General features: G+C 45.8%; 1 protein-coding gene across 1 annotated transcript; it reads left to right on the top strand.

The window, feature by feature from the left end:
* The first annotated feature begins 253 nt into the window (after nucleotides 1–253).
* On the top strand, nucleotides 254–13,810 carry CABP5 (calcium binding protein 5). The gene is made up of 6 exons (XM_066271669.1): nucleotides 254–549; nucleotides 2,007–2,037; nucleotides 2,549–2,692; nucleotides 3,743–3,852; nucleotides 8,171–8,318; nucleotides 10,752–13,810. The coding sequence occupies exons 1-6, from the start codon at nucleotides 487–489 to the stop codon at nucleotides 10,775–10,777; spliced, it is 522 nt and encodes a 173-aa protein (XP_066127766.1). The 5' UTR covers nucleotides 254–486; the 3' UTR covers nucleotides 10,778–13,810.
* Nucleotides 13,811–14,252: the final 442 nt, after the last annotated feature.

Below are 14,252 nucleotides of genomic sequence, written 5' to 3' on the forward strand. Positions count from 1 at the left end.
GAAAGAAAGAATCACCGACCTCAGGAACGGTGAGAATTAAATGTTACCAGGAATGCAAAGCCCCTTGCACAGGGCTGAGCACGTAACGTGCTGTGGGAAGTCGGTAGAGGTCAGGCGTCGAGTGAGCCCCCCAGGCGCTCAGAGCAGCCAGTGAATGGATGCTCTGTGCTCTAATCCCCACTTTTTAAACTCTGATTCCATTCTGGGGATAATGGGTGAGAGCCTGAGACCGGCTGCCCCTCCCGTCTCCCTCAGGCCAGATGGGGAGGCAGGCACCGCTCTGATCCCTCCCGAACCCAAGTGGGGATTTCAGACCCAGCTGTCACAGGTCTGTGACACAGGACCTTCTGGAGAGGCCAAGAGAGGCAAGAAGAGTTGGCAAAGGAGTGACAGGGAAGATAAGGAGGCTGAGCCACCGAGTGGGACCCGAAGGAGGGAACCGTCTGAGACCGGTGCCGGTGCCTGGTGCGCTCAGTGCTGTCCCCCATGCAGGTCCCCACCGGTCCCGCCTGCATCTTTCTGAGGAAAGGCATCGCGGAGAAACAGCGAGTGAGGAGGGGGTGGCGGGAAGGGTGGCCGGCGGGCAGGGGAGCTGGGGCGGGGGAGGAGCAGAGGCATCCTTGTAGAGGATGGGGTCGGGTCTGGGAGCATGAACCCAGAAGGCGGGAGAACTGGGGCTCTTGGAGACATGAGGGTCAGTAAACTGCATCAGGGTGAGCTTGGAAGTCAGAAGCAAAAAGGGGGAAATGAAGGGAGCAAAAAAAAAAGAAAAAATGGGAGGGGACCCGGATGTCAGTATCAGTGACCATCATCCTTTTTTCCTACGGACACCCAGCGTGATGAGGACAGTGATGATTGTGATGGTAGTTGCCACTGCCTTTGTTATGTGCCCAGCCCTGTGCAAAAGGGCTTGGCATTCCTGATGTCCTTGAATCCTCAGAACTACTCGTGATGTTGGGGATCCTTTCATTCCCATTTTACAGACAGGAAACTGAGGCCGAGTCATGAAGTCACTTGCTCTAAGCTTATGCATTTCATAAGTGGCTGGGTAGATCTGTTTGATTCCAGTGGGCATCTTTTGTTAGGTAGGCTTTAGCTCAAATAACAACAACAACAATAGAGAGGGAGGGGATACAAGGGAAAAGGAGTAAGACAAGAAGCCAAGGGAAAGGCTCCAAGGATACAGGGAAATGAGGGGTGACAGAGGCCAGAGATGAGTGGAATCTCCCAGGTGACACTCCTCGTAGCCAAGTGTGACCCAGGGGTGCGGGGCAGCAAAAATGATCAGAAACCCTCAAAGGTGTTAGGTGTTGGTTGCGCTGACACTTGATCGTCCCTCCTGGGCGCCGCTGCACACTGGTCCCACACAAAGGCACCCTAAGTCTTGGGAGAGAGAACTAATGGGGTGCAGCAGAGAGAATTCTGACCTGGGAGGCAAGAGCCCTGAATTCAGATCCCTGGTGTTTGCAGCTGACTTGCTGCGCCATGTGACCTTGGGCAGGTTAAGGAACATTTCTGTCCCTCTGGCTTCTTAAATAAGATGGTCATGACCTTTGGATCGACCTCACAGAGCAGGTTCTGAGGTTTAAATGAAGTGATTGTGGGAGCTGCCCGGCACGGCCAGCACGTCCGGGCAGCGTGTCCGACGTGATTGTGAGACTCGCTGTCTCCATCTGGAGAAGGAGGTGGTTGGGCTCAAGGGCCTCTGAGACCCCGTTGGGCACAATGGGCTGAATGTCTCTGGAAAAGGCAGGGGAGAGAGCGAGATTCAAGTGTGGGAGGGAGGAAGGGGGAGGGGTGAGGAAGAGGGCAGGAAGCAGATAGCTGTGGAATGGGAGATGGGAGACAAGAGAGGGAAGAGGAGAGGAGAAGAGGGAGTGAGGGTTGGAGGAGAAACAGGAAAGGGTGGAGAACAGCTTGGGAGAATGTGGGCACGTGTTTGGAGAACTGAATGTTGGATTCCTGATCCTTTCTCCAAATTTCATCTTCCTTGCCTTCCCCTGCAGGAAAGACCCCTGGGACCTGATGAGATCGAAGGTAACACTCTCCCTCTCCTGCCCCCACACCCCCATCCCCCCTTGCTTGCCAGCTCTCTGCCCCTTTGTGCGTTTCACTGTAAGTCTCCTCACTTTACATGGCTCTCCCTCCACTCAACTGAGACTTTGCGAAACTCTTTCCATGGTAGTGTAAAGACCTCCCAATGTATTCAGAAGGCATACCCATCCCCGGTGTCTCAGACCCAGGAGTGACACAGGAGTTTTAGGATGAAAAGAAAAGTATTGGTTTTTCTTTTGATGCTTTTAAAGTTTCCCATAACTTCACCCCAGACTCTGAAGGACATCAGCACCGCCCTTTGGCAGTCTCAGGGACCAGTCCTCCTGCTAACACATTGCATACATACATCCCTCTTTTTTGAAATTTTGGTTTTTGAAAACGTGTTCTCGTTTGAGGATTCTTGAGTCTGTGCCTCACTGATGGTTTCAAGGAGTGCCACTCTTCCCAATGACTGTTTTCAGTTTCTCCACAGTTCTTTCCTCTTAACTTTCAGAGCTCCGGGAGGCATTTCTTGAGTTCGACAAGGACCGCGATGGGTTCATCTCCTGTAAAGATCTGGGAAATCTCATGAGGACAATGGGTTACATGCCCACGGAGATGGAGCTGATTGAATTGGGCCAGCAGATCCGCATGAACTGTGAGGCCTGGGAGAGGGGGTATTACTGGGGTTTGGGGAGGACTAAGGGTGTGATTGCTAAAGATACAGAGGCTGAGAGCAGAGTTGAAGATAGGGAGGAAGGTAAGAGGGACTAGAGGTCTGAAAGGAAGGAAACAGTTCAGACTATAATATTTAGGGAGGCAGAATTTGAAGTAGTTAGAATACTGACTCCTAGTGATACATTTGGGTTCAGGTCCCAGTTCTATTATTTACTAACTGTGGTCATTTTGAAAGAGTAGAGTTAACCACCAACTCTTGAGTTTCAGTTTCTCATCTATAGAGTGAAGGTGAAATCACTCCTTAATTCATGGGATTGCAGGAAGGAAAAGGTAAAGATGCTGATGCAGGTAAAGGCTTAGCCTCCAATAAATGCTCATTAAATGTTAGTTATTACTATCACCACTAAGATTCATTGGTAGAGAACAAGATTGATATTGCCTTTTTTTTTTTTTTTTTTTTTGAGAAAGAAGAAGCATCAACTCATTGTTCCATTTAGTTGTATTGTGCTATTGATTGCTTCTCATACCTGTCCTTCTCATGTGCTGGATACAAACCTGGACTTGAGCTAATGTTGATAAATAGTGTTGCCAAAAGAATCAATTTTTTTTTTCAGATGGCAACCAGAGCTGATTTGAGGATGAAGGTTGGAATAAAATTGCTATTATGTTTGCTTTGGGGCATGTTACTGAGTAAAACAAGGCTGAATTCAAGGATGTGATAGAATGCGTATCCAGAAGAGACTTTGGTTCTCTTCCTTCTACAGATCTACGGGTGAGGGAACAGAGATGTGAGCCCATGAAGGGATTTACTCCAGGACAGTATCTGGACAGTTACTTCCACTATACCACACTGTGTCTATCCCTGTTCAGATGAGAGAGACAGGAGGCCTTGAGTTGGCTGAGAGAGGAAGCTCTTAGAAGGCAGAGGGATTGGAGAAGATCTGCATCTTGAACAGACCTGATGGACAAAATGAGGTAATGGAGGTCTGGGGCATACGGAAGCTCACTAGACCCGCCTCTTCCTCCTCAGTGGGTGGCCGTGTAGACTTTGAAGACTTTGTGGAGCTGATGACGCCCAAACTGCTTGCAGAAACGGCTGGGATGATCGGTGTCCAGGAGATGCGAGATGCCTTCAAGGAAGTGAGTTGAGTGTTTCACAATGCTACAGGTGGTTGGAGGAGACCCAGCGGTCAATGATTAGTCATTAATTAGGGACACAACACATCCAAACCAATTATTTTTCTAGCTTTGGTGGGATTTATAAGAAAGGAAAATAACATATTCCAAATTCTTGCAATGGACAAGGTCCTCTACCTATTTTATCTAAATGTAACCCTCACAAATAGGGCAGGAGTTAGTAGTCATTTATCAGAAAACTGAGGGTCATGGAGATAACAAATCTTATCCAAGATCAATCCCCAAAACATGTTAGGACCTTCCATCTTCTAGCTGGTAGTAGGAAGATGAAATCCAAAAATGTGAGATCCTGGAAGGGAACTCAAAGATCACGTGGCTTAAAGCACTTGTTGAAGAGATGTTTTAAGAATGAGGGCTTGCTGAAGTTCACTTCCATCCCCCAATAAAATGCTTTTCTCACTCAGCTGTCAGCTGTAGGAGGCAAAAAGACAAAGAATAGTAGAGAGTTTGGAAGGAAAGACATTGTTTGGAGCAGGCAAACATGCGTCCAAAACCCAGGGAGCTGCCCACCAACGAGCTGTGGAATAGTCTCTCCCAGCTTCCTGGACAGACCTAGAGCTGCAGCGTCCAACAGAACGTCCTGTGGTCAAGGGAATGCTCTGTCCTGGACAGGCCACTGGCCACTGTGGCAGTCGAGCCTATGAAAAGTGCAACTGAGGGACTGAATTTTTAATTTAATCTACTTTTGATTAATTTCACTTAAGTTATTTCTTTAATTCCCATGTATAGTCAGTTGACAATAAATTCAGTTGGTTTCCATTAAGAATGACTTGATTCAACTACAGGAAAACATTCGTTAGAACAACTTGGCTGTGTGAGTCTCTGTTTTAAGTATAGATGCTGTGAAATCTAAGTACAGATCAGGTATTTCTGATAACGTGTAGTCTGAACTGAGAAGTGCTGTAAATGTACCATCCGCCCTGGATGGAGACTTATGCTCTTGGCTGAGGTGTCCCTCGTGCTGAGTTTGGTGACTAGCCACACTAAGTACACGCTCCGTAAGCCCTGCGTACGGCAGCACACTGTCTTAGGAGATCAGTCTGCATGAAAAGAAGGTAATATAGCTTCTTGATAATTTTGAAGGCGATTACATGTTAAAATGGTAACATTTTTGAAATACTGGGTTAAGTAAAATCACGATTAAACATTAATTACCCTTATTTCTTTAACTTTTCAAATTCAGTGTGGCTATTTAAAAAAAAAAATTTGGATTTTTCTGAAGTTGGAAACAGGGAGGCAGTCAGACAGACTCCCACATGCACCCAACCGGGATCCACCCGGCATGCCCACCAGGGGGCAATGTTCTGCCCATCTGGGGCGTTGCTCTGTTGCAACCAGAGCCATTCCAGCGCCTGAGGCAGAGGCCATAGAGCCATCCTCAGCGCCCAGGCCAACTTTGCTCCAATGGAGCCTTGCCTGCAGGAGGGGAAGAGAGAGACAGAGAAAAAGGAGAGGGGGAAGGGGTGGAGAAGCAGATGGGCACTTCTCCTGATGCCCTGGCCGGGAATCAAACCTGGACTCCTGCATGCCAGGCCGACGCTCTACCACTGAGCAAACAGGCCAGGGCCTGCTATTTGAAAATTTTAACATGACCCATGAGACGTACATTGCATTTCTCTTGGACATGGGGGCGGGGTGGGGGAGGGGGTGGGAGGGGATGACACCGTATTCCAGGCCCAGGAAGCAGCAGGTAGAAGCACCTGGAGGCAGGAAGGCTATTGGAGGGGAGCCACGAGCTGGTGGGATAGTAACAAGAAATAATGAAGGTCTCAGAGTCGCCCCAGTCAGAACCCAGGCACGGAGGAGACGTGTGTCATGGAGCGCTGTCAAGATTTCACTGTGGGCTAGAAAAACTTAAATAAGGGAGGATCTGAAGTAAGGGAGTGACAAGGGCTGATTTATGGGGTTTTTTTTTTTTTTTTTTTTTTTTAATTTTAATTATTCATTTTTAGAGAGGAGAGAGAGAGACAGAGAGGGAGAGAGAGGAGAGAGAGACAGAGAAAGAAGGGGAGAGGAGCTGGAAGCGTTAATTCCCATATGTGCCTTGACCAGGCAAGCCCAGGGTTTCGAACCGGCGACCTCAGCATTTCCAGGTCGACACTTTATCCACTGCGCCACCACAGGTCAGGCCTGATTTATGTTTTAATGGACGTGAATATGAATCCTGATATGTGGACAGCGGACCGAGTAGGACCATAATGAGGACCAGAGGACCAAACAGGAGGCTGTCCCCTTATTCTAGACAAGAGGGGATTGTGGCTGGAGCCAGGTCAGCGTCAGCATAGCAAGAGGAGGGTTGCCGGCTCCCTGACACGTTTGGGAGAGGGAACACACAAGGCGCTGTGGTAGATTGGTGAAAGGTGTGCACTGTTCAGGAGGCATTTCAGTAATTCAACAAATGTTATCCAGTGCCCACCACGTGAGATACTGGGACTGAGCACGGAGCAGTGAACAAGCAGTCAGAATCATCCGCCTTGGAGGAGCTGACGTGCCTGGGGGTGATGTGCGTGCGAAAGCGCTTAGCTTAGGTCTCGAGTACAGTGAGTGGTCAGTGAACACTGCTATTATTAGCATTTATTGTTGTTGGGAAACCAAGACACAAAGCTGATTCGGGGTTACCCACCACCCTTCATGCCAATAAAGCGACAGAGACCAAATAGATATGTTGTATCGTCAAATTGAGAAGGTGGGTGACCCTGGTCCAAACGAACTGCCTTACACTCTCCTGGTGCTGGTGGGTTTTATCGGGTTCAGGAGCAAAAGGAAGAAAAGGGAGAAGTCTGTGCAGTTAGTCACGTAACAATGTGCAGGAGGTGGGAGTTCAGCTGCAGGAACATTTCCTCTGCAAGTTCTGATGTAGCACGGGCCCAATCAGCATGGGCCTGTCTGGTGTCATTGGTGAATCTGCAAGGCAGCCGGGGTCAGGTGTCTCCCCAGAACAGCTGGGACTTGGCGCCTCTGGGACTATTGGCCTCTGGGAATTATCTGTGAAAAGACTCCATGCTTTCTTAGGATACAAAGTAAAAATTTAAGATTGGGGAACTAAGTTTCTAATTAATTTATGGGCCTTGGCTTTTCACAGTAAATCCTGTGGCTGGCTTTCACAAACAACTATTGTAATTTAAACTCCCCTAATTGTCAGTTCCCTCCCCAGTGTAACCTTTCCCAGACACTCTTTGCAAAGGTAAATTTTTCGCTGCATTTCAAAGGAAGGGCCAGAGAGGCATTAAGAGAGACTAACAAACTGATTAACTATTTCCTAATCCTTGCCTATCATTACAATTGAAAGTTATGGTTCCTAAAGCCAGGTTTCTTAACATTTGGGCTCCTATCATTTGTTGTCATCATTGCTTAATACAGTTGACCCTTGAACAACACGGGTTTGAACTGCGTGGGTCCACGTATGTATGGCTTGTTTTCAATAAACATACTGGAAAATTTCTTGAGGATTTGTGACACATTGAAAACCTCACAGATGAAGCTTATGATTTTCTGTATGCCATATTTATTTCTCTGGCCGACTTTGTTGTAAGAATACAGTCATCCCTCATCATATCGCAGTTCACTTTTCACAGTCTCACTGTATCACGGATTTTTAAATTGTATATATCTAATTTTGTATCACGTATTTTTTACTATATTGCAGGATTTTGCGGTATATGAGTATTTTTATATATTATTTAAATTATTTTGGGAGTAAAATAAGTATTTTCTAGCCTAAAAAAAATTGAAAACAATATAACAATATTAATTAAAACATATTAAAAGAATATTACTGTATATTCACTGGTGAGTATCCATAAAGAATTTTATATGTTGTTAAAATTACGTAGGTTTAAGAGTATAAAAAGAGTTTAAGAGCATAGGAAGTGTTTATAAGAGTGGGGGAAATGTTAATAACAGTGTGGGAAAGGTTTACAAGAGTGTGGGGAGGGTTTATAGAGCCTTAAAATATATATAAATGATAAAATAAATATAAGGTCGCTACTTTGTGGACTTTTGCCTATCGCAGGGGGTTCTGGACCTAACCCCATGATAGATGAGGGACCAGTGGACAGTGCATAATACACAGAACATACAAAATGTTAATGGGCTGGCTTGTGTTCTCAGTAAGGCTTCTGGTCAGCAGTAGGCAATTAGTAGTTGAGTTTGGGACAAGTCAAAAGTTACAGGCAGAGTTTTCACTGCGCAGGGGGTCAGCACCTCTTACCCCCAAGCCATTCAAGGGTCAACTGCATTGTCCTCTTCTGCTTCTATTCAGTTTGACACCAACGGTGATGGGGAGATCACCCTGGGAGAGCTGCAGCAGGCCATGCAAAGACTTCTGGGAGAGAAGCTCACCTCTCGGGAGATCTCCGAGGTGGTCCAGGAAGCCGATGTGAACGGAGATGGCACTGTTGACTTTGAAGGTGACACTTCCAACTCTAACACCCTGTTATTCTCACTCCTTCTTCCCCAGTTTTAGGTTGGTTGGGCGTGGAAGGGTGGGGCAGATTTTGGAAGGATTTTTATTGCAGCCCTTTCTGCCCAAGTCATTTCAAAGAACTCAGTGTCTCTCACCTCCCTGTTTCTGTCCCAACTGCTCCTTGGAACACTGTGTTCAGGAGCCCATTCCTACGCATGTTTAGCGGGACTCACACCCACCTCCCCCACCCCTTCCTTGTTCACTGGGTGCCTTTGTCATGGGAACAAAATGTCCCATCAGAAGGGGAGTGGACTGGTTAGTAGCTGAAACTTTGGAGTCAGATTCATGGGGTTCAAATTCAGTCTGACTGTGTGGCCATAACCTAGTCACTTCTTCAAGTGTCAGTTTTCCCATTTGCAGAATGGGGCTAACGACGTTACATTTATCCCAAAGTTCTGGGAGAAATGGAAAGGAATCATGCACTAAGTGCCTCTCCCTGTCTGGAGCTCCCTTTCCGCCTTTGGCTGGCTATCTCCCGGATATGCTTCTGGAAGGTGTTCCCCACCTCACTGACGAGGTTCGAAGACCCTGTAACAACCCCCACCCCTGTGCATGCGCTGCAGTTATCCTGATCCACGACATCACAATGGCTCACATTAGTACAGCTTCTCTCCTTCTGAGGCCACTGACTAAATCTTTCATATCTGTATCCCCAGTTCCTAGCACAGAACTCAATACACGTAGATTGAATAACTGGATAAATGAAAAAGTTTGGAGTCCTCTGTGGATGGGAGCGGAGATAATTTTTGTGGGAGACAAATAGGGCACATCACATTCTATTAATAGTTATGTATGACATGCTTAGATTTAGAAACCTCAGCATCTAAGAGCTGCCTAAAGACCAAAGTCCAGAATTCTTAGTCCATGACCCGATGCCTTCCTTTCTACTTTCCCTCCGCCTTCCCTTCCTTCTTATTCTCCACCATAGGGGTCCCCAAACTATGGCTGCGGGCCGCATGCGGCCCCCCAAAGCCATTTATCTGGCCCCCACCGCACTTCTGGAAGGGGCACCTCTTTCATTGGTGGTCAGTGAGAGGAGCACTGTACGTGGTAGCGCTGCAAAGTGCGGCATCGCTCACATACGGTACTACTTCCAGTGACGCAGGACACATGCGTCATGGCTCCGGAAGTGCATCATATCACCTGTTACGGCTAGCAGTGACAAATATGGAACTAAACATTGACCATCTCATTAGCCAAAAGCAGGCCCATAGTTCCCATTGAAATACTGGTCAGTTTGTTGATTTAAATTTACTTGTTCTTTATTTTAAATATTGTATTTGTTTCTGTTTTGTTTTTTTTTTTAACTTTAAAATAAGATATGTGCAGTGTGCATAGGGATTTGTTCATAGTTTTTTTTATAGTCCGGCCCTCCAACGGTCTGAGGGACAGTGAACTGGCCCCCTGTGTAAAAAGTTCGGGGACCCCTGCTCTACCACCACCCTGCAAGCTCTCACTGGGCACCTGCTTCGCTTTCCCAACTTCTGTCCCTCTCTCATGTCATCTCACCTTGCCAGACCTTCCCCATCCCTCGGAATCCCTGCCAATGCCACCTCTGCTAAGAAGCATCCCTTCATCCTCAGCCGAGCGTCTTAGTCCCAGCTGTGGAGTCTTTCAGATCCTTCTGTTCCTTTCTAAAAAGAGTGATCGCAGCAGACTTTGCTGGGTTGACTTGTGTTTCCTCCTAGACTGTGAAATCCTGGGGGCAGTGAGGGACCTTCTCTGAACCATCTCTGCTCTGTAATTCCCGACACTTGTCTTAGTCCATATTTGTTGCACGGTTGCAACGTAGGGAATGTTGTGAGATGCCTGCAAGGCCTGGCCAGGCTCAGGTGTACAAAGGGCATTACTGAAGGCCTGGGGGAGGGAGGAGACAGATCTCTGGGGAGACAGAGCCTCATGCCCAGCATAGGCAAGGGAAGGACAAATTGACCTCAAGATCTGGGTGGGACAAGTAAGTTCATCCGGTGCTGGGTCCTGTAAAGTCAGGGTCACCTGTATTCCATTCCAGGGCCCGCCAAGCAGCACCCACAGAACCTCAAGCATGTTGGTCAACCTCGCTAGCCTTAGTTTGCTTATCTGTAACATGGTGCTTAGCCCCCCTCCAGGGTTGGTTGAAAAGAAGAAATAAGATACTCATAATTACGATTTACTTAACACTTACTGGCACTTATAAGAATTATATTGTTTAACCATCTTTAAAACCACATAAAGTAACTTCTCATTTTGTTGATGAAGAAATCAAGGCATAGTGGAGGGGCGGGGGGCTAGTAATTGCCAAAAGACCACTTGTGGTCCCCAGCAGGTAGGAGGGGCTCAAAAAGGTAATGCCACTGCTTTTACAAAGAGACACCTCACCAGGGCCTTTTCTTTGCAGAGTTTGTGAAGATGATGTCTCGCTGAGAAAGTTCTGGAAACTCCCGCCGCTCCTGACCTGGTCCGCATGGATTAAGCATTTGTGAAGGACAGAATCCCCTTAAAGGGGGTGGGGGGGGGGGCTGGAATGAGGTGAGACTGAAAGTGAGAGCTTTGCTTGGATTTGAGGGCGGGATTACATCTCTATAACTAGATTAAGGAGGAGGAATCTATGTATGGAAATGTGAATGGGACTAGCATCCAGTTGCTGCTCCAAAAGTTCCAAAGATTAATGACGTCTTTTGTCTCCAGTAATCCTAAATCTCTACAGCACACCCATCTCTTCCCCACTTCCTCTTGTGTCAGAACGGGCTGTTCTCCAGTTAGACTTCAAAAGTTCAGCATGTAATTCTACCCTCCCTTCCTACTCCACCGGCTTCAAAGCGCTCCGCTTCTTTCTCTGGGCAAGAGGGAGGCATGCTATCATGGGGCTAGACGCGGCTTGGTCAGCTGGGCCTGGAGACGATTCAGTAGCGGGGTTCACAGCGACCTTACCTGCTTCCCTAGATTTCCTGGATGCTCAGTCTGTCTTTTCCCCTTTGGCTTCCTACTTCCTCCTCTTTGTGTAAGATCCTCAGGCCACTGAATTAAACCACAAATCTGGATTATCAAGGTTTAGGACAAGCTGATCCCCGGGGAATTAATCCCCGCAAAGTGTCATCCTGCAAAGAGAGAGAGAGGAGGGGAGCCTCCAAATCCTCCGCTCAGCCAAGTTCCTGGAAGCTGAAGCTGTTCCTGGAAGCCCCCCCCCCGCCCCTGCTCCCATTTTGGACCCCCACCCCCGCATCGGCTGCCTGGGCCATGGGGAGAGTTCTCCTGTAACCGGACAGCCCACTCCATCCCTGACGTCAGTCCTGACGCAGGCCAGGCTGCGAAACTGGCACATACTGACCTCCTCACCTCTGCCTAGGAGCAGGATTTTTCAGTAATACAAAGGTCCTCAAAACAAAGAGTTCAGTTCCTGCTTTCCTGCAAATGTTTCTCACTGTTGAAATCCATCGGGTAGATGTATAGAATGGCCCATTGGGTTCCATATTCTCGTTTCATTGAATTAAATTTAAGAAAAAAAGTGGAATCAGAATAATGTATTAATCCCTTACTGTCATTCTTCACCATCCTGAGACCATTCCAAAACCTCTTACTTTTTGTTTATTGACTTGGGAGAGGGAGAGAGAGAGAGACATTGACTTGTTGCTGTTGTTGTGAGTCAGGGGCGCAGAGAGTGAGATCAGCAGATGAAATCATTGTGAACTAGCAAAGGACCACTGCTCGCTCAGGCAAATGGCACCGAGTTTGTGCTGTGTCCTATTTTTATTCACAAGATTTCAAAAAACTTGTTTACTTAGAAATTGGCATAACATCAAGCATAACTTTTACTTAAGGATACATGGAATACATCTGCATGATAGCTTTATAACAATACAATATCAAAAGGCATTAACTGTTATTGCTTCTATAGTTCCCACAACATTCCTCTCTTTATCTCAAGGAATAGCCTTGAAGGAAGCAGTAAAATCTTATGAAATGTTTTACTGAGAAGAGAATCTAGCAACCGCTTTTGGTCACATAGACTTGTTCCAGTGACTTACCTTCAAATCACAAAACAATTCTCTTGGCAAAACATTCTTTTCTTGTTGGTTGTGTTCCCATCCAAGGCCATGCAATGGATTATTCCACTGCGTTTCCCCTTTTTTTGTTTATGCTGAATGTTATGAAGCACCACAGAAAACACAGCCTTCTGTCGTTCATCCCTTATTTCTCTTGCTTTGATTCATTGACAGACTATATATAAAAAACCCCATAGAATTAATACTATTATAAAAAGTCCCACAGTGGATCCTAAAAATCCTTTAATATATTCAATAAGATTTAATTGCAATAAATTATTCTTTAAACCCTTCAATATAGGTTGACCTGTCAAAATTTCTAATTTTCTTTGAAAAGCTTCATGAATATGTCTTTATAATTTAATGATTTCTTTAGTTATATTATTATGATTTAACATGCTTTTTAACATTTTCCTAAGGGAAATACGTATGATTTTAAGGAATAGGGGTAACACAAAAAGTAGTTACATTCTAATTACATCTTAGCTTAATTTGTCTTTGCAGGCTAACAATTTGATCTCTTAACATAATCATAGTCTGTTCTAAATCTTTAACTTTAGTATTAATGTTACTATCTATACGTTATTGAGAAGTCCACAGTTGTTCAGAATCTTCATGCCATTTTTGTACAAAGTGCACAGTCTGTATACTTTGATGCAATGTATCTCCAGATACAGCAGCCATGGCGGTTACAGCTATTAGTCCTATAATAATGGCGATGATCAACCCAACTAGTCTCTTGGTTCGCTTCAAGGACTTAATAAGATGTTGAAACAATCAGCCATATCTCTAGGCAAAGGTGTGGCCTATCGAAAGGAAAAATAAATATCAATAAAACTGTACATACGATAGTTTTCTAAAAGAAGAAATATGAGCAATATCTGTTTGCTATAGGTCATTACTGTGTTGTCCTCTAGGATTTATTCCTCTCAGTAGTGGAGAAGCATTTATAATACTATACTGAGGACAGTTCCTAACAATATTCCAAGCTTCTTGCCTGGTCATTTAAAATTTTTGCATTAAACCTTTTTTATCTGTATGAGTCTTTGTATGAAACTTAGTAGCTATTACTATTGATCCAATGAGTAATTGATTAACTTTATTATTTATAGTAGACATAGGTCTTGGTAAAGCTGTATGAGAATGAATGTGAGTTATATAGACAGGTGAATTTCATTTTTACAGTAAAAGTTGTAACTCTTGAAACAATTTGTGCAATCTAGAACTATCATTTAAAATATAAACAGTTTTCATAAGTTTAACTATATGTTCTACATATTATGAATCAATAACAATATTAATAGGACAGGATGTTTGAATTTTGTCTTCAGCTATAATTAAACTATACTGATTTAAGGTTTCATAAGCATTTTTTTTTTTTGTATTTTTCTGAAGCTGGAAACGGGGAGAGACAGTCAGACAGACTCCCACATGCGCCCGACCGGGATCCACCCGGCACGCCCTCCAGGGGCGAAGCTCTGCCCACCAGGGGGTGATGCTCTGCCCCTCAGGGGCGTCGCTCTGCTGCAACCAGAGCCACTCTAGCGCCTGGGGCAGAGGCCAAGGAGCCATCTCCAGCGCCTGGGCCATCTTTGCTCCAGTGGAGCCTTGGCTGTGGGAGGGGAAGAGAGAGACAGAGAGGAAGGAGGGGGGGTGGAGAAGCAAATGGGCGCTTCTCCTATGTGCCCTGGCCGGGAATCGAACCCGGGTCCCCCGCACGCCAGGCCGACGCTCTACTGCTGAGCCAACCGGCCAGGGCTGGTTTCATAAGCATCTTTAAGGATGACTGAAAGTTCAGCATTATTTTCACAAGCTATTAATATGTCATTTATATAATGGATTATTAAAGATTGAGG

The sequence above is a fragment of the Saccopteryx bilineata genome, chromosome 3 (assembly GCF_036850765.1).
Source record: "Saccopteryx bilineata isolate mSacBil1 chromosome 3, mSacBil1_pri_phased_curated, whole genome shotgun sequence".
NCBI classification, from domain to species: Eukaryota; Metazoa; Chordata; class Mammalia; order Chiroptera; family Emballonuridae; genus Saccopteryx; species Saccopteryx bilineata.